The sequence below is a fragment of the Rhopalosiphum maidis genome, chromosome 1 (assembly GCF_003676215.2).
Source record: "Rhopalosiphum maidis isolate BTI-1 chromosome 1, ASM367621v3, whole genome shotgun sequence".
NCBI classification, from domain to species: Eukaryota; Metazoa; Arthropoda; class Insecta; order Hemiptera; family Aphididae; genus Rhopalosiphum; species Rhopalosiphum maidis.
Window position 1 is genome coordinate 31691806 of NC_040877.1, and position 19832 is coordinate 31711637.

General features: G+C 28.2%; 1 protein-coding gene across 3 annotated transcripts; it reads left to right on the top strand.

Moving 5' to 3' along the window:
• Positions 1–347: 347 nt before the first annotated feature.
• LOC113549401 (serine-enriched protein-like) lies at positions 348–18380 on the top strand. Of its 3 annotated transcripts, none has more exons than XM_026950678.1 (8): positions 348–537; positions 3521–3719; positions 7182–7407; positions 8292–8553; positions 9583–9746; positions 13708–13839; positions 14288–14497; positions 15957–18380. In XM_026950678.1, exons 2-8 carry the CDS (start codon positions 3526–3528, stop codon positions 16434–16436), a joined length of 1668 nt encoding a protein of 555 aa, XP_026806479.1. In that variant the 5' UTR covers positions 348–537; positions 3521–3525; the 3' UTR covers positions 16437–18380. The 3 variants fall into 3 exon arrangements, with proteins under 3 accessions (XP_026806479.1, XP_026806478.1, XP_026806477.1); XM_026950677.1 differs by having other exon boundaries at positions 349–487; XM_026950676.1 differs by lacking the exon at positions 348–537 and adding an exon at positions 864–895.
• Positions 18381–19832: the final 1452 nt, after the last annotated feature.

Genomic DNA, 19832 nt, shown 5'->3' on the forward strand with positions numbered 1-19832 from the left:
TACACGCCGCCGCTTTCTCTTTCGCGCGGTCCCTGTGCACGCCGTCCTCCCAGAATTACTGCCGACGTCACCGTCGTCGCGTCGACGCCACTCTCTCTCTCCGTGACCGCAGTCGTACGCGGTATCGCGCGTGCGCGTCCGGTTATTATTACTATTATTATTGTTATTTATTATTATTATTATTATTATTATTATTATTATTCGTGCTCTGTTATTAATAGCATACCGCCGTATGCAAAGGCGCGGGCACGACGTCTTTTAATCGGTCCGACGCGCGCCACGTCGTAAACGCTCGCGCCGCAGCCACCGCCGCGCTCGCGCCGCAGCCACCGCCGCGCTCGGCTGCACGTAATTATTATACATGTGTACATAGAGAGAGTAAACTTTAACGGTAAACATTTTCACGCGCGATCAGTGTACACACATCGGCCGCGGCGGACGCGACGTTTCACTATTCCGTCGGGACGACGATATCCTATACTATATAGTGAGTCTGAATATTAATCTCCTAACCGCCGTTTGTATATTATTGTTTAGGTACGAATTACAATAATAATAATAATAATATTATTATTATTGTATAGGTACTTTGAGGGATGCGTAGCACACACCGTCTCGCCGTTTAAAACATTATTATTTATTGTTAGTCTTTAATTCGCCGACAAACGTTGTATTTAACGACACTGCCATAGGTTTTCAAAATTAATGCGCGTGTGTCGTAATTTTGCTTCGCTTCGCCGACAACGAATCACTTCAAATCGTTTATTATAAATTATAAACGATTTTCGTCGCACGTATTATTGTTCGTCTTGATGAATATTCAAAATACAATACCGTTGTTTGTTTGAATTAAATCCGCTTAAATGTTTAATACGACGACGAATCTATTCAATGGGTAGTATGGTATATGTATATTCAAATAAATACAAAACGTTATTTTTATACGTTTCCTTTTTTTTTTTTTTTTTTAATCATATTACCTAAACTTGTTCATGCCTACTTTTTGGTTAATTTATTATTCTGTCTGTCAATGTAAAACTATATTGTATACATATATAAAAAGTAAAATATTATATTATAACGATATAATATTCATCGACATTTTAAATTATGTACGATATAAAACACAGTTGAGCAGTAGGCACAATAATTTATTTATTTTACAAACATTTTTTGTGACACGACATAATAATAATCCTTTCTTCGGGATAGTTTATTTTTCTAATTTTTCTAACCTAATTTCCAAAAAAAAAAAAAAAATTACTGTTGCTTTTAATTAGACATTTTTATTTGAGGGACTACATTTCGTATACCATATTATATAAAATATTTTTATTCGTTACTCATATATTGTATTCTATAAAGTATAAAAAATATCAGTATAATACGATGAAATATCTCATGTTTATAGTCAACTAATAGTCATAACAAAGGTAAAAGGAGGATTTCAAAAATTTAAATCCCCTAAATCTTTTTGTCAAACTAATAATAATTACTAATAAATAACTAAATATAATAGGATAACATAATAATATATTATATCGTAATACTATATAATAGAATATATTTCGATTGGTATTAAAATGTATTATTCATATAGTTTATACATAAATATCATTAAAAGCATATTACTTTATATATTATGTAACTTAAAACATTATTTAAATATTATATACCAATATTGCTATTTAACCCGGATTAATATTATAAATACACATTATACGTACGGGGTAAATATTTAGCCCGAAAAATAATTATCTTTTGTAATAATTTTTATCTTCAGCCTTTTTTTTTCTTTTGAAGAATCAAATAATGTTATTTAATTAAATTTAATTTTAATCAATTAATTATTTAATTAAAGTATATATTATTAAATTTTTGTAGAGAAATATCTTGATATTTGTACGTATATCATAATAGTTTTAAATATAATTAACTACCTATTGAGTTATTAATTATATTACGAATAAAATATAACAGAACACTAAATTTATTAGTATTATGTGCATACTCTTATTTTGTTTCTCAACTTTGACACCGAGGGATTCCACATCATACAATGTGATTCAATAATTTCTAAATACCTGTGTTTGTGATATTTATGCCGATGTATACAACAAAAGGTAGAAAAATAACATGTGACTAAAAACATTATATGTGTAAATATATTATTCGAAGCTAAAAAAAACATCCACATAAACTATTTCCTATGAAGCTATAAACAATATTAATACGTCTAGGATACGATGCTGTTTAAGCTACTATGATAGGTTAAATATATTTATGATATATCTAAAAATGTTATCAACTATTTGTAGTATATTACAAAAAAATAATAATGTATAATACTATAATAAATAATTAATAATTATTACTTAAAAATTAAATATCACAAAAATATTGATTTATTATGAAATTTAAAATATTTTTGCATTATTAACATTTTTATAAAAAAAAATTTAATATTAAAGATGATTTAGATACGTAGTTAGAATTAGTGAATATTTAATTAATGTAGTGTTTTACTTGTATTAAAATTTAAAATTCTTACAACAATAATAATTTAAAAAATTAATTTTCTAAAAAAAAATACTTTATACATTTTCTTAAAAACAAGACTAATTTACTAGTTAGCATGAGTTATTTCAATAAGTATTAGTATTTTTTTAAATATTGTCATACATAATGTTTTCAATCATTACAAAACAAAAAGCTTAAAAATTTAATATTTTATACTATTCTTATCATCATTATTTATTAAGTTTTTTTTTTTTTTTGAATGACAATTTTTATTTTTTATTTCATATTAAGAAACAAAATAGTTGTCTGAGTATTATTCAACATATAAAAATACAATTTCAGACGAATTATTAATTTCTAATAAATGTTAAGAATTTAAAGCTAAGATGATTTGAGAAGAGTGACAACTCACAGGGATAAATCGCAAAATGTTAATTACCTACTTACTTAATTAAAACTACCAACTTAATTATTCGTAATATTAATTAGCTATACTAAATTAATTTTTATAACAAAATAGATTTTGTTAAGAATGAATGGAATATAAATTTTACTTTTTGAAAGTCTATTCAATTTATAAAATGCCTTCTCGTGGTATACATAATTCAATTCTTCGATCTTTATAACCTGGCCGATTTTGAATATTAATTTTTAAATATTACCTAATACCTAACAAAATTATTGATATGAAATGTTGTCATGTTTTTCTGTGTTATCTATAATGGAAAATGAAAAAACACGGTAATCTACACCATTATATACAATTAAAACAACAATAGACCATCATCTATTACCTATTAGTTAAATTAGTCGACTTTGCAGAACTTGAAATGCAGTATGTAGTAATGTTTTATATATTTTTTATCGAGATACTGGAGATCAATGATCATTAAATTACAAAGTTATGAATATAATTACTACAGCGCGGTATCTAAATAATCTATATACTATCAAACCGTACAAACTGTGCAAACCTATTTATGAATAAGTAATATAACAGGTTTAATGATGGAGCAACAATATCCCGTCACTACAACATCTACAACAATGGATGAAACACTGTTCGAATATAAAGGTGGATTAGCAGATGATTTGAAGTTTCTCGCGGCAATCCCAGAAGTGTGCGACGTTACGTTTTTAGTCGGTGAAACACGGGAACCGGTGTGTGCAGTTAAAGCAATACTCGCGGCTAGAAGCCGGTAAGTAGTTTACTCATTGTATATCAATAATTAATTAATTTAATATAACAATAATAAATATAATTAGTTTATAATATTGTATATTGTATACCATAAAATGATTATTATATTATTATTCATGAATAAATACATAGTTTATTTGATAAATGTACAGTTAAATTATAAAATTTTAATAATACGTTTATAAAATATTATCTTAGGTATTGAATTAATTTCATTATCAACATTTCGTTGAGAAGGTAGGTATATTATACTGTTGGAAAATGTATTCAATAAACGTAAATTACATTTTTCTCGTATAGGACCGTGTAATCACTGTATTGCATTCGAAATGTAGAATTTTCCATTGCATCAAATGTACACATAATGCTTAATTCATGAATTGGTCCAAAATATGTCCATTTCATAAAATGTACTTTAATAAATGCTGAATAATTCATGATTTATGAAATTGCTTATATTTTAGAATTATACTCATATACAACAGTATAAATTATCCTGTTCAGCTATATTAATGTACTAGAACTCCATTACGTTATACACATACTTGCTTAGACCATATTTTTATTAAATATTAATTATTAAATATAATACTTATGTAACTGGTAAAACCAAAGCAGGAGTATTATCAACTAATTTTATAGATTATTTTTCTATAATGGTAGCTATAGACATTTAGAATAAAATTGATTCAATGAACAATCTATATGATTTATATTTATAATTGTAATGCAAGTTAAATGATATTATAAGTAATACAAATTTAGATTGAAGTGAATAAAATGAGATATGTAAATAAATGAAATAAATGTCACGGTAATAGTAGCGGTCAATTTATTTTGAGGGTGTGGCTGAATTTTTAACAAACATTATTTAATTATAACAAACTGTATTTATAAACGTAATATTAACAATAATTTTATTAAATTATTAAATCTATTTTTTTTATTTTTTTTTATAATTTTTCTTGCAGTAATTCGTCTGAAGTTATATTAATAATCCCACGATGAACAGCCTAAGAAACCAAGCCATTGAGATAACTCTAGAATAATAAAATTACACAATATTTTTATAATATTTAATATATCAACATATAAGCACTAAATTGACATTTCAAACATATTTATAATTTACCGTGTCGGTAACCTTATTGATAAAGTACACAAAGCTATATAAATAGTATGTCAACAACAACTAAAATTGTAAACTCTAAAAAAAATGGATGACTAATGGGTTTCCTTGCTCATTACGCCAAAAACAGGAATTCTCTATAAAAGTTAACAAGCGCCCAGTAAATAACCAAAAGCTACACTCATCCTACGTAAGACACAAAAAAATCACAAAGATTTAAAGAACGGCAAAGAATAATATTCAATAAAAATAAAATAAATAAAAATGTCTACAAAAACAAAATCGTTTTATGTACTTTAAAATAAATGTGGAAATCTATTAGTAATTTTAATAAAATATGGAGTAATAGATAAAACAAAATATATTGGGTACCAATGTAATTAAAACCGTATTATTATAGAGAAGCTCAGAATTTGATGTAATTACATATTAAGATTACGTTATTATCTATTGTAAATGTTATACCTTAATACCTCACAATAATATAAATGTTATTACATAGTAGCATGGCACTATCGTTACAACTTAGTTTACGGTGTTAGGATTATAATAATATTTAATAAATACGAAATAACTTTAATAACTTAAAATATTATAAAAAAAATAACAAAACAACTATACTTACTTGAATTTACACTGTAGTTTTAATTCTGTATAAATTCTTCTGATATAATATAAATATATATAATTCGTCTTTTATTAACTATTTTTACTAATTTTAATATTATTGGTTCGTTTTTCGTTTTTGTAACCCGGCGTAATGTATAGGCAATAAAGGTACATTATTGTGCAGAATAATCTCATATCTTATATAATAACGAGAATAACATAACGTTTGTTAAATAATAAAATATTTGTTTTGATTTTAAATTATCCTTAACAAAATATTCAAATGCTAACAAATTTGACAGGCTATTCAATAAAACTTCAAACATTTAATCTACTTGCTCATAAACCGATACAATCTTTGACTAGCAAACTAAAATTGTCTAATGCTACAAGGAACCTTATTATACTTTGATAAACTACCATCTTAGTTTCATATATATTTTGAAGTTTAACTTTGTGTAACTAAATGTGTTGTCGTTTATTAATAAGACAAATTATTATCACCAAAATACTGAAAGGAGTATATTTTCATCTTATATTATATCAATCCAAATATTAATTAAAATCAATAATTTACATGTTTAACTTACATGTTTTGTTTAATATCAATATTGGTGAAACAGCATAAGGCATTTGTTGGTTTTTACCTTTTCAGCGTTAATATTTTTAAATTAATAATACGTGATCATTTTTTTAAGACATGATACTTTCTGATCAGAGATACTTAGTCTTTGCTACTTCAGTTTATTTATCGGTGATTGACTTATAAGATTATACACATACAGGATTCATTTCCGGATCATCTTGAATGGATAGGTTTCGCAATTTCCTGAAAAACTTTTGGAATATTTCAAAAAATATATTTTTAAAGTATCACCTAAATCGAATTTCCAATCTATATGGAAACACTATAATATGAAACTTTTGAAAACATATTTTCCTTTAAAAAAGTTTTTACGCTGACAATAACAAAATTAAATTAAAACTAATTTGTATTTTGTTATTTATCTTCTGTAGATTAAACTATGTTATACGTTGTAATAAATATTTTTAAATCATTTTTAGTTTACCATATTTAAAAGTAATAGTTTTTCAAATTGTAATTTGCTAAACATTATCTATAAAGGTAATATCACTAAAATCAAATAATAACAATAATAATACTTTCATTAAAATAAATATTCATTTGTCAGGTATTATTATACGAATTTAAGGTAGTCCTTTTGTTATTTAATAGCGTTAGTAAGTAATCAAGTATCTGTAAAAGAACGCTCAACATATTTTTAACAATTGATTAAGAAGAGTCAGATAAAAAAAAAACGTTATTTTGACATTCTATTGAAGTATACTTGTTTATTGACGTTGTATCATAAATAACTATATTAATTTTCTGAAATGTTGAAGTAAATGACAAATTATTTTGAGAATAATTATTATAATATTAGATAACTTTAACTTTACTTGTCATGATTGAAGTAGTAACATTTACACATTTAATATGTACATATTATGTGTATTTTATTCATAAAAAACCATAATTATTCATGGTTTTTAAATTTTTTTATTACTATGTGCATGCGAAAAAAAAATACAATACACACTCAATCAACAAATTAAAAATTGAGGACTAATAAAAAATACTATACTGTTTGATATAAATTATTTTATTATTTTATACATTAGTTTTAACGGTTTTAATAGTATTTTTTTTTATGTTTATAGAGTGTTTTATAAAATGTTATATGACACGAATGGTAAACAACTACAACACCAACAACACTCAATTGGAGGTAGTTCATCGAAACGCAGTGGTGGCTTAATAAAGCAATTATCTGGTGCCGCAAGTGGAAGTCAAAACTCTCAACAACAAAATAGGTTGAGAATGTTGTTAAAACGTAGTTCAGAACCATTGATTCAACACAACCATCAACAACAGTATCAATCACGGGTAAGTGTGTTCTACTATTTTTCATGATATATTTTCGTTATGTTTAATTAATATTTAGACACACAGATGTCATTGATGTTAACCTCCGGTTATTATTGTTGGTGACAGTATGAATTGATTTATAGTTTCAACTTTGGGGAGCTAAAGAATGTTCGATAATATGGAATAGATGTTTACATATACTATAAATACGTCCATGGCAAATGTTCAGTTATTAAAACTTATTACTTGATTCACTGAATAAAGAACATTAAGATTAACATAAATGTAGATGATAGGGGTTTAAACTTTAAAGAAACGATTAATTACAGTTGTTAAGGTTTATATTTTTTATGTTTATCCGTTAATTTATTATTTAACGTGTAATGGTAATAGTAATAAAATAATATAGTCGTTAGTACATTATTTAACAAACGTTACTTCTAAACGATCATTATTTTTTATATACACACTTTTTTGAGATATTCAATAAAGTATTAAACTACGTAATATAACAAATTGAGGTCTTCTCGTAGAATTGCTTAGAATACGTAAGTAAATATTTAATAATGGTTTGATGTATGTACACATTATTAATTTTATCCTAAATAATGGAAATAACATACATACAATAGGGACCACTCTACCACTGTCACATAGTTCTTGATTTTCCAACTATAATACAGTATTCGAAACAAATGACCATTCTAGTAATAATAATGTATACACCCAGCACTGTGAAATATTAAATATAAGCAATATTTTGTTTAGTACATATTGTTATTATAACATTTTAAACGAGTTACCACCGCTAAATGTTGACATCATAATGACGGTCGAATGTATAGCTGACAGTTGTATAGACATTTATGGTATATATTATTGATTCGTATGTCAAACTATAGCAACAGCAAAAATCACCACCGAATAGGAACAGCATTAAGAACAATAGCAAAATGGCGGCTGCCGGATCCAACGCCTCGACATCTTGGTCGAAGTATAAAAGAGGAAGTGCCGTCGGAACTGCAGCGGCAGCGTTAAGCAATGTCGGGAATGTAACGTCGCCAACAGTGATAGTAATCGAAGAATTCGATGCCGACGTGTTCCGGCAGTTGGTAGAATATGTACACACTGGTTGTGTTACATTACAACCACGGACGTTACTGGGTAGGTCAATATAAGTAATAGATAATATTAGACATCTTAGTATGAATATAATATATTTATTTATATTTTATACGTTATGTAACGCTTTAGTCGAAAAAAAATATCATTAATATGCAAAAATGTGTTAACAACTGTTCGGGTTCCTGAATTATACATTTCTAAGACTCGTCAATATAATTTGGAATATTTTGTGGGATAAAATCATTCTAAATAACTTTATTTTTTTATTCAACTCGCCTATAGAACTAATGAACCATGTTGAAAGTTTTAATATCATTTAAAAATGTATTTGTATAGTATTATTGCCCTATTATAACGAATAACGTATCCACTATACAATTATATTATTGGCTTGTATACTTCTTTTTTTATTAAAGAGCAATAACAATAAATACTTTTCTGAAACTTTTAAGCCCCAATTTAAAGTTAATATTAATCAAATCGTAGTATAATTAATTATTAATAGTGTCAAGTTGAAACGCGCACAGTGTACCGAGGGCCGAGAGGAAAGTACAAGAGTTCGTTATATCCACGTGTACGCGTCATCATTGATTTTATAAAATCAATGTCATAACTTACTAACACAATATTGCATTGACGCTTTATGTGGACCTAAACTAATGATATAATTTAAACTATATGATACTAATAAAGCGTTTGTTCTTAATAGTTAATGTCATTACACTTTGACGTAGAAATATTAAAATAAATTCGGGAACGGTATAGATGTACCGAACTACCGATATACCGCAGTCGTCGGCTGCCACGATATAGTTCCAATTCTATAACAAAATGTACCTATATTATTATACGCACACGAATATTATTTGAGAACATTTTGAAACGATTGCATAACAATAATTAATTTACTGTATTATTTTCGAAGGGATAGTTGTATATCCGCTTTTTTTTTTTTTTTTTGATAGTAGGTAGTAAATTAATTTCGTGTTAAATGTGTGTCGTTTAAGTCGGTACACCCTAATTATTCAATGTATCGTCGTATCCACTGCAATAGTGTTGTTTTATCAGGCGTGTTGAATGCGGCCGACTGTTACGGACTGGACGAGCTGCGGGCCGCCTGTACGGGTTTCGCCGACACGGGCGGCGGCATCACTGTGGACACAGCTTGTGCGCTATTGGCGTCTGCCGAACGTTACATCCACTACAAGTGCACCAAATCGCTGGTGCAAAAAGTACGTGGGGAACGGGTGGGGGGCAAGAGGCTAAACCACTGTTGGCGATTTCGTGTATAATTCCACAATAATTATTATTAAAGATTTGTTATTGTTGTTGTAATTATATTTCCGAAAAGAGTTGACATATTTCTTACAAATCCCTTTGTACCTGTCAACGGTACCTGGTGTTCAATGATAACCCAATATTATTATAAGGTTGAAAGATTTTAAAATTTAAATCGTGTGACTAAAAATATATCAAGGCTTCTATATGCGCATTTTTTCCGACTCTCATACATATCATAAATATTTTTCTTTGACAAGAGTACTTAGAGTTTTATATACCTAAATTATACCTCTAACTGGATATTATTGTTTTAACGAGGAGTTAATTTTAACATATTATGTTCCTAATAATAAATAATAATTAATTACAAATTATTAAATTAAAACCAATAGATTAATCTTCATTATTTTTTTATTTCAAAGCAGAATAAAAAATACATATACGAGATGATTCACAAAACATTATGCTCACAATCATTTTTTTTTTTTTTTGTTAAATAGGTAATGAATTTATTCAAATTACGATTTTTGAAATTTTTAATTAACCTTTTGCAAATAATTGAGAGTTTTTGTATTACCTACTTAAGTAGTCCTGTAGAGATTATCATTTTTTCAAATGAAACCTTTTTTTTATTATAAATTATTTAATGAATAATTTTTTTTAAATACTGATGTAAGTACATCAATTGTATAAAATGAACAAAATAGTCGTTAAAAATGATTTTATAAAAAGGTAATAGATGTAATATTGGATCTATTAACGAATTAATACAATTTTCAAATCACCATAGTTGCCGTATATCTTCCAAACTCATAATATTTAGATTTTAAGTATATTTAAGAATTTCAAAAATCAGATTTAAAACAACTATAATACCTATGTATTATTGACAAAAAAGCAGGTTTCGTGCTTGGTGTATCACCTGTAGATATGATATTGAGCGTAGATTTAAAAAAAAAACGATTATTCCAGTTTTTATGCAGTGGTTGAATGTCTCTCAACCATAGTTCAATCTTTATACAATATCGGCACAATAAACGATTCGCCAATATAGCAGATAATAAAAATACCTTTTACATTAATAACCGAAAATATGCACGTTTATTGCCGATGGTGATTTACTCTCCGGATGTGTTTTACATACATTAATACGCTTATATGACATAATATAATATAATATTATGTATTTTATAATACGACGACAATACACATTACCTCCACCCGCCCAACCTACCTGTTATTCATGTAGTATATATATACGTACCGGTACGGTTGGTGCCTAAACACCCTGTGTGCGCGTGTAAAACGTTCGTTTGATATTGTGAAACGTAATTATTATCATCACCATCATCATCATCATTCATAATCATCATCATCTACTTTTGTTACCCATGTACATTACAATATTAAATTGTTGGTTTAATCGAGGGCGCGCTCGCGTATATGTGTGCGAGCGGGCGCGCTGGTTTTATTTTTTTGACGTTACGTACATTGCGTTGTTTTCCGTTTTTTTGTGCCTCCCTTTAGTTGTGTTCTTGCGTGTGCTGTACGTGTATCTGTGTGCGTTTAAGTGCGAGCATTGCCGCGATGCGTGTGATGTTTTTTTAGTTGTTTTATAATTAATATTTTGTTTTATTTTGTGTATGTATTGTAACCCATTTTAGTTGTCGGATTGGTTATTTTCACTCCCAGGCAGGTAGCTTAACTAATAATTTTTAAGTGGTACGCGTCATAGATCATCGCACACATAAATATAATAATAATAATAATAATCGTTATAAATACACGGCAGTATACAATATAATATAATATATTATGTTACCTTCAAAAATAATAACACTTGAATATTGTATAGTTGTGTGATTTGTGTGAACGAGTATATGAAAATCTGACTAGTCATTTTCTCGACGACATTGTTTTATGTTTTGTTGGTTTATTTATTTTTTGTTTGTTTACATTCACTCTTTAGTGGTGAATACTAGGGGTTAGCAATATTTCAATTGATTTCGAAGTACCTACAGAGAATAATATACTGATAAATTCAACGAAACACCGATTTATAAATTAAAATATATATATATATACGTATAATATATATAAGTGTTTATACAGTGTTTGTACAATGCACAGTGATTTACACGATAAAACGCATCGTTTTATTTATATTTATTATCATCATACATTTAAACTTATAAGTTATGCATGTATATAAAAACATTTGAATACATAATTGCTGTAGGTTTTAAAAAAATTATTTAAATATATGATGTACACACAATTCCTGTATAATTTAAAAGTTATAACTATAAACATATAAAAAATAAAATATTATACTTCATAAATATTTTTCTGCATAAAATATTTCCGAAATAATAAAAATAATTCTTTTTAAATTTAAATATAATATACAAAAGTGTTTACATAAATTTATTATCACTTTAAAAACGTCTTGTTATTCATACATAAATTGTTTAGTAATAACCTGTAAGGAAGGATAGTATAATATATTCTCAGTTTTTAGGCAGTAGTCTCTAACAAAAGAAAACTTTATTACTTTATCAACACTTTAAAGGGACGTAAAAAAGATAATATAATTTAACGGTAAAACTTGCGACCTTGGAGAGTTTCACTTGGGTGTCATAAACTATTACTTATATTATATAGTACACACCCAAGTTAAAATTAAATTAAACTGAACATGCCGACTACTAAAACTATAATATTAAAATTATATTTTCATAATATAAAAGTTTATTATTGCAAACTAATGCAAAATTAAATCTGACTCTAAGAGTAGAAATCATTATCAGCCCAGTAAAATTATACATACTATTTGCGTAGTGGTTTTAAATTTTAAAAATGAAAACGCTGGCATTGACAGAACTCAGATTTTATATTATCTTAATATATATATATATGTATAATAAATCAGACGCATAAACACATTTATAAATTGAATTTACATAAATTAATAAAATAAAAATTTTAACTAACACTTAAAAAACAAATATTTATATCATTGAAATCATAAATTAATATTTTTTATGGAATATTTAAAGAGCAAATTGGCTACTAAAACCTGGTGCTAGAAAATTATCTCCTTTGTTCACATTTTTAGAAGTATGGCATCTTAATATATTATTACTTATTTATTTAGTCATTAACATAAATTGATAAATATTTAATTACAAAATAACAATGAGTACACAATAACCCAATTCAAAAATGAAAAAACTGTAATTGTTTCATTATTTTTTGTTTACTTTTTCTTTACACTCGGTACTCGGACAAAAATATCATGAAAATCGAATTGCTAATTTTATCAACATTATACATATTATATAAGTCCATAAAAATCACGTATTCATAAATTAAAATAAAATCTGAGTTCTTCTTCTAGTTCTTTTCATTATAATATATTTATGAAACTAGTATTGGTTTGTCCAGTATTCAATTATTTATATAGATGAGTAATAACAAATATTCATACTTTTTAACCTCGAAAACATAAATTTTGTATTAGGTTTAACAAATATCAATATGGTATGAAATAAAGTAACTTCAACGCTAAACAGCATAAATAATTTTTTAGTATAGTGAATTGATGTATAACTGTATATTTGGTCATTAATTTATATAAATATGGAGTGTAACGAGTATCGTTTTTACGAAAATAAACACTTTTTATTTTAAATAAAAGCTAATATTATATTGTGTTGATGGATTTGTGTACGTTGTTTTGGTGTTGATTTGCAAAAATATTTTGGACGTTTTTATTTTATACTGCAATGCTGTAAATAAATAATATTAATCATTAATTAAACACATTAACCTTGCAAGCTGCGTATTTGTGAAATAATTAAAATAAAATAAATTTGAACGAAATTATGAGATTGACTAAAAATCCTAAAGGTGCTCGAGTTCGTAGATGTGAATGGCGGACGCGTGCTCACACTTGGATCGTTCACATTATTGCCGCAACACGTGGTCCGACTTATACTGTCACGGGACGAGTTACGAGCTGATGAACTGACAAAATTCCAGGTGAATATTAATGTACTTGTATGGTTTTATTTAAAGTCAATAAGTTGACATCACAATTGGCATTTGGTAATGACAACAATTTACAATCTAATATAATGTATATTATTGTCGCGATCATAAGTCGACCAATGTCAATATTTCGTTCCTTTTGATTGACGTTGAATACTAATGTGTCAAACGATCCAACTGCCAAGTTTCACGCCATTATAATACACAAGCAAATATAGCCAATAGGTATCCAATATAATATATGTGAACACCGATAACGTAAAACTAAATATAATATAATATATGTTCAGTGTTTTAGGTACAAATGTTATCACTGATAATAATATTTATCAACAATATAATATAATAATATGTAATAAGTGATAAGTCTAAATGGCGATTTTCTACACCACCGCGTCTAATTTTACGTGTACTAAATACGTTCTCGGGGGTGCTGCAGGCTGCGCTGATGTGGGCGAAGAAATATGCCGCCGACGCTGCTGACAACAACAATGCTGATTCCGAAGATGCAGATTGGCGTTCTCTGTTTAGGGAACACTTTGCGCCGATCATCCAATATCATAAGATCGCGGCGAGTGTAATTTTAGAAGAAATCATGCCGTTAGGGGTGGTTCCTGATCGAGACTTACTGTCGGCGCTTGCTTATCAGGTATTTTCAATAATCAATATTTTATATGTGATTTCGAAAAACATTGAAATAAAAACATTTAAAGCTTGTGAAGTCAAATAGGTAATTCAAAGCGCTTTTGTTTTGTTATGAAAATATCAACGAGTAAATATCAAATATTATTGAAGCAATAGGTAATAGATTTTGTATTATTCATAAACATGTGTATAAAGTTTACACTGTGAGAGGAGTGAATTATAGCGGCGGCGGAAACCGCCGAAATGGGAATTGTGAATATTTATACTACTAAATCCACTCGTTTAAGCTTATATATATAGTTATATAAATAAAAGTTAAATTATATTATTAACCAATATTATTTTAAAATAATATTGGTTTAAAGTAAATATTGATTAACCCACGACACTATAAAGTATAAATACATATACATTATAAAATGTATATTACTTTTTGGAATATGATATTAAAATGTACCATCACTATATTATTATGACTTTATTACGCGAACTGTTCGATTTTCAAACTGAACTAAAAACTTGTTTAAAATTATACCAAAGAAATCAAAATTTATACTGCATTTAATGAAAATAATAAAATGGAGTTATTATTATTTTCCTTCGTATTCTTCGTCATAATTGTAATCTATATATTTACATAATAATTAATATTGATTTTATACAAAAGTTTAAAGAATTTTTTTTAGGTTCAGTTCGTTCTCAAAAATCGGGTTTCATAATCTCACTATATTTATTATTACTTATTAGCAATTATCGTTAAAAAAAAGTAAAGATCAAAAAATTATAATAAATAATGAAATGTACCTACTGTATAGATTTATTCTTGTGTAGGTACAGTGCTAATTAAACAAAATAATAATAATAATAATATAACGTCGTTGACACGAAAAAACGTCCTACTACTACGTGCCAAAATCACGGTTTTGAAATTTTAGTATTCCGGATTTACGAGAAAAAAAGCTACAATTTGATATTATTTCCAATGTGCTATTGTGTACCTTCATCGTAGAATTAATGAAAAATAATAAATAAAACCCACCTTTGTATTACTCATACCATAATATCCGTTTATGAAATACGTATTCTATGATTTCTGTGCGATTAAAAATGTATAATACTATTGACAAAAACAGTATTATATATAGTTATAGTTGTTCAAATCCGCTCTTATGTAAGCTTAACAAAAAGTCTTATAAAATAGTAAAACCTCATCCAATGTGGCAATATTAGATCGAACGTTTATATTATATTTCTACAAAGATAAAATGTTAGCTAATTTATTTTTCAAAATACGTAAAAGTGTAAAGTACGTAGAGTTTTAAAGTTTTAAAAATAATCTTTTTTTAACGTTTTTTGTGAGCACTAGAATAACGAGAATTAGCATTCGAAAGGTTTTCAGTGTCAACGACGATACAGACAATTGATTTACACGGTGTTTGCTTATCGCGCGTGTTTGAACACAGGCCGACCCGAACAGCGTGCGGCTGGACTCCATCACTGGGACCGGCGACCGCGATCAGTTGCGGTGCGGTCGGCGCCGGACGCGGTCCATGTCGGTGCAGAGCGGCGGTGCTGGCGGCGACGAGGACGACATGCAGTCGGGCTATCATCAGGTGAGCGTCGCGGCCGGCCCGTCGACCACGTCCATCAGCGGCGTCGGTCATCAGCCGGCCGCTACGCCAACGCTGAGCAGCGGCGGCAGTGGCGGCAGCGCGGACGTCGCGGGCCGGCACAACCAACGGCCGCCGCCGCCCAGACGCCGGCGGCGCACCTCGTCGTCCGCGCACCAGCACCAGGGACAGCAAAAACCCCACCACCGCCACCACCATCACCACCATCACTACCGGCCGCTCAACCGGCACAACCTGTCGTCGGACTCGACCAACAGCCGAAGTTGCTGCACGAGCGACGACGACTCGGCGGACGACCTGACGTCGTCTTAGACGTCAACCGCCGCCGCGGCTTCTTCCCTGCAATCGCAACACAGATGCGCAGGATTATTGGAAACGAATTATCCGACGATGCACTTGTCCCCACTTCACTCGATCACTGGCCGTGTGACTGCTGTCCATCTGGGCATATATGTAAATACGTCGAATGCGGACACTTCGGCACTTGGACGTTGTCACCGTCTTACACGCGTACGACATGGACGAAACGCGTTTAGCAGAACTAGCTAAATTTTGGTTTAACGGCATAAATATACCCGTTATAAAATTAAAAGATGACAATATTTCGGAGGGCAAGACGCCGAGTTTTTTCCAATATTCCCGATATTGCGTTCATCGTAATCGTATAGAGTACGTGAAAATTTCAAAATTTTTAAATAACCTCAACGTCTTGCGCTCCGAAATATTGTCGTCTTTTAGTTTTATAATAGGTATATTTACTCTAAAACCAAAATTGAGCGAGTTCTATTAGAATTGCGTAAACGCGTTTTATCCATGTAGTGCGTGTGTAAGACGGAGATAACACATGCGGGTGCGACGTTCTCTTAATATAATATAATATTCTTATCTCAGTCCGTGCGGGTACGCGTACCGTCGTCTTTATCGTCGACCGCTGTGGAAGAGCTAAAAAATTAGCAGTCGATTACCGCGTGACGGATATGCGTGGAATGAATGCATTTTAGTTTCCGACTGCACATTTGTGATACTCGGTCACGCGAGCAAAAGAATGCTCATATAGGTGTACTATTAAATAAATATTCGGAACGTTACTATTATTCTATTTTTAATGTTTCGCATACCTATATAATGACATTATGTTACTCTGAACCGAAAAACTAAAAATATTTAAATATTTTTAATCGGATGAATCGTTTTGAATAATCCTGTACTATGCCCTAACCCTTAAAATTACACGAATCTAACTATACATTCGACGATGTTAGAATCTTTAGGACGTTACTTTTTTTTCCACCAACATTATATCTCGTGATCTCGTTTAATATTATTATTTAATTATTTTCTTATATACTTCATTTATACTATACCATTAACTGCCATTCACCTCTGTATGAATAAATTTTACAGTCAGCGCGGTATGTAATAATTCCAGAGGGGGAGAAATGATTATATTAAAATATACCTACTGATAAGTTAGAAAAGTGCACTTTACGAGCTTGGTTCATGAAAATCGAGTACATTTTTTTGCTATATATAAAATAACCATTGGTTACTGTAATAATATTAAAAAAAAAAATTGGTATAGTCCAATATAATTAGCCAATATACGTTAACATAAGATTTTTTTTTTTAAATAAGGGAAAATAATATTAAATATCTATTTGTCATTCAAATATACGACAAAAAGCGTATGTTTGTAGTTTATTCATTTAACTATGTATATTAGCTTATTACTCAAAAATTACACGTTCAATTCTGAAGAAAGTTTCAGAGATTAGTTTTTTAGACATATCGCTGATATCAGAGAAGTTTCGAAAGTAGTTTGGACCATCATTGGAAAATATACTATTTTACTATATCCAATTTGCCACAAGCAGATTACCCATCTCTATCGTATTAATTCACAAGGTGAAGTATACACAGATACTGATGCCAATTTTCCCATGAACTAAGATACACTAAAACCGAGATATGTGTTTCATTAAAATATTTGTCAGAGAAACTTAATAAAACGTAATCTATATAAGTTTATTTAGCGCGGTAATATTTGATCAGTCAGTAATTTTAACATAACTACTCTCTCTCTCTCTCTCTCTCTCTCTCTCTCTCTACTGACTACTAAAGTACTGTGTACTCGCTAAAGACGACTTTTAACTGGTAATATTATTTAATTATAACTTAGATTCGATTACACTTCAAATATAAAATAAATGTATTGCAGTACCAACACATTATGAAAATAACAAGGTTATATATTTTAAATAGTAACAAAATCGTAATAAGCTTATATGTTTATAAAAAAAAATTGTGAGTTTATTATTTACCTTTTTAATCCTTTTAAATATGTGCAATTAAAAATTAAATAAGCGTAGAATAAGTATTATATATTAGTATAATTGTTATGTATTTAGAATCGAAATTATTAACTATATTATATTATTTAAAATTTTTTTTTTTTTATTAAAGAAAAGAATTTAATTATGGATTGTCGCATTGTATAAAGTTAGTTAATTTACTTTCAAATTAATACAGTTTACTAATTAAAAGGAAAATGTAAGCCAATGAAAGAAGTAGTGTTGAAATAGTGCATACTCGTATTATCTAATCTTTCAAAAAATTAATTTAAAATAAATGTATCATTGTTTTTACGTAAACTCGTATACTATGATAGGTATGCACTGTACATTTTAATAATGTTATTAATTATACGATATCTTGCATACTAATAAATTTAAATATTAAGATATAACGAAATGCAATAAAATCCTAGTCTCAAATAATATGGTGTATATTGTAGTGTACACAAGATCTTAATGTTATAATATATCTGACTATAGTTGTTAAATGTTATTATTGTATTCATAAAAAAAAATAAAATAAATTACTGGTAAATTAATAATTTATATCATGTAATATTTATAATACGTGTATCACTAAAAATTACTTATATTATGCTATTTATAATACTTATCATATCATATTATGTAAATACCTACACGTAAATTGATATTATACATTAGTTTAAACTACCAATATATTAATTAGTTGTAGAAACATAAGTAAAAATAAAGAAATGTTTACAATGCAGACAACATTTTTGTCTAAATAATTTTAAAATTATAATAAGTACATCTGGCAATAAGTCACAAACCATAACTATTAAAAGCGTGAAAACTGCCATTATAAAGTTTTAATTTTTGTGAAATTAGATTATTTCACTACAAGCAATCAAGTATTACTTATTGTATTATAAATATTTTATTTAATAAAAAATGTAGTTTAAACTTTTTAAAACAGTTAAAATTGAACGTAATTTGAAGGTATCTTATATTTATTAATATTATCACATCCTTAGTTCTTACTTTTTACTGTACCTATAAACTATGAAGTGTTGATTTATGAACAAAATATATTCAAAACCATAATTTTTGTTTAAATCTATATATAAAAGTATACAACTATTACAATAATGGTGAATTTTTAAATATTATAGAGCCGAATTAATTAATTAAACTAAAATATTTATAATACACGCTCAAACTATTAAATTTAAAAAGGTGTTTAAACTTTGAAGTTAAATAGTGAAAGATATTAGTTAGTGCCTATCAAAATGGGTATAATATAAGTACAAACTATAAGGTAGATATTACCTTATGTAGCTATAACTGTACAAATATTAAAATTACTGTTACAGAAGTTAGAACTTACAAG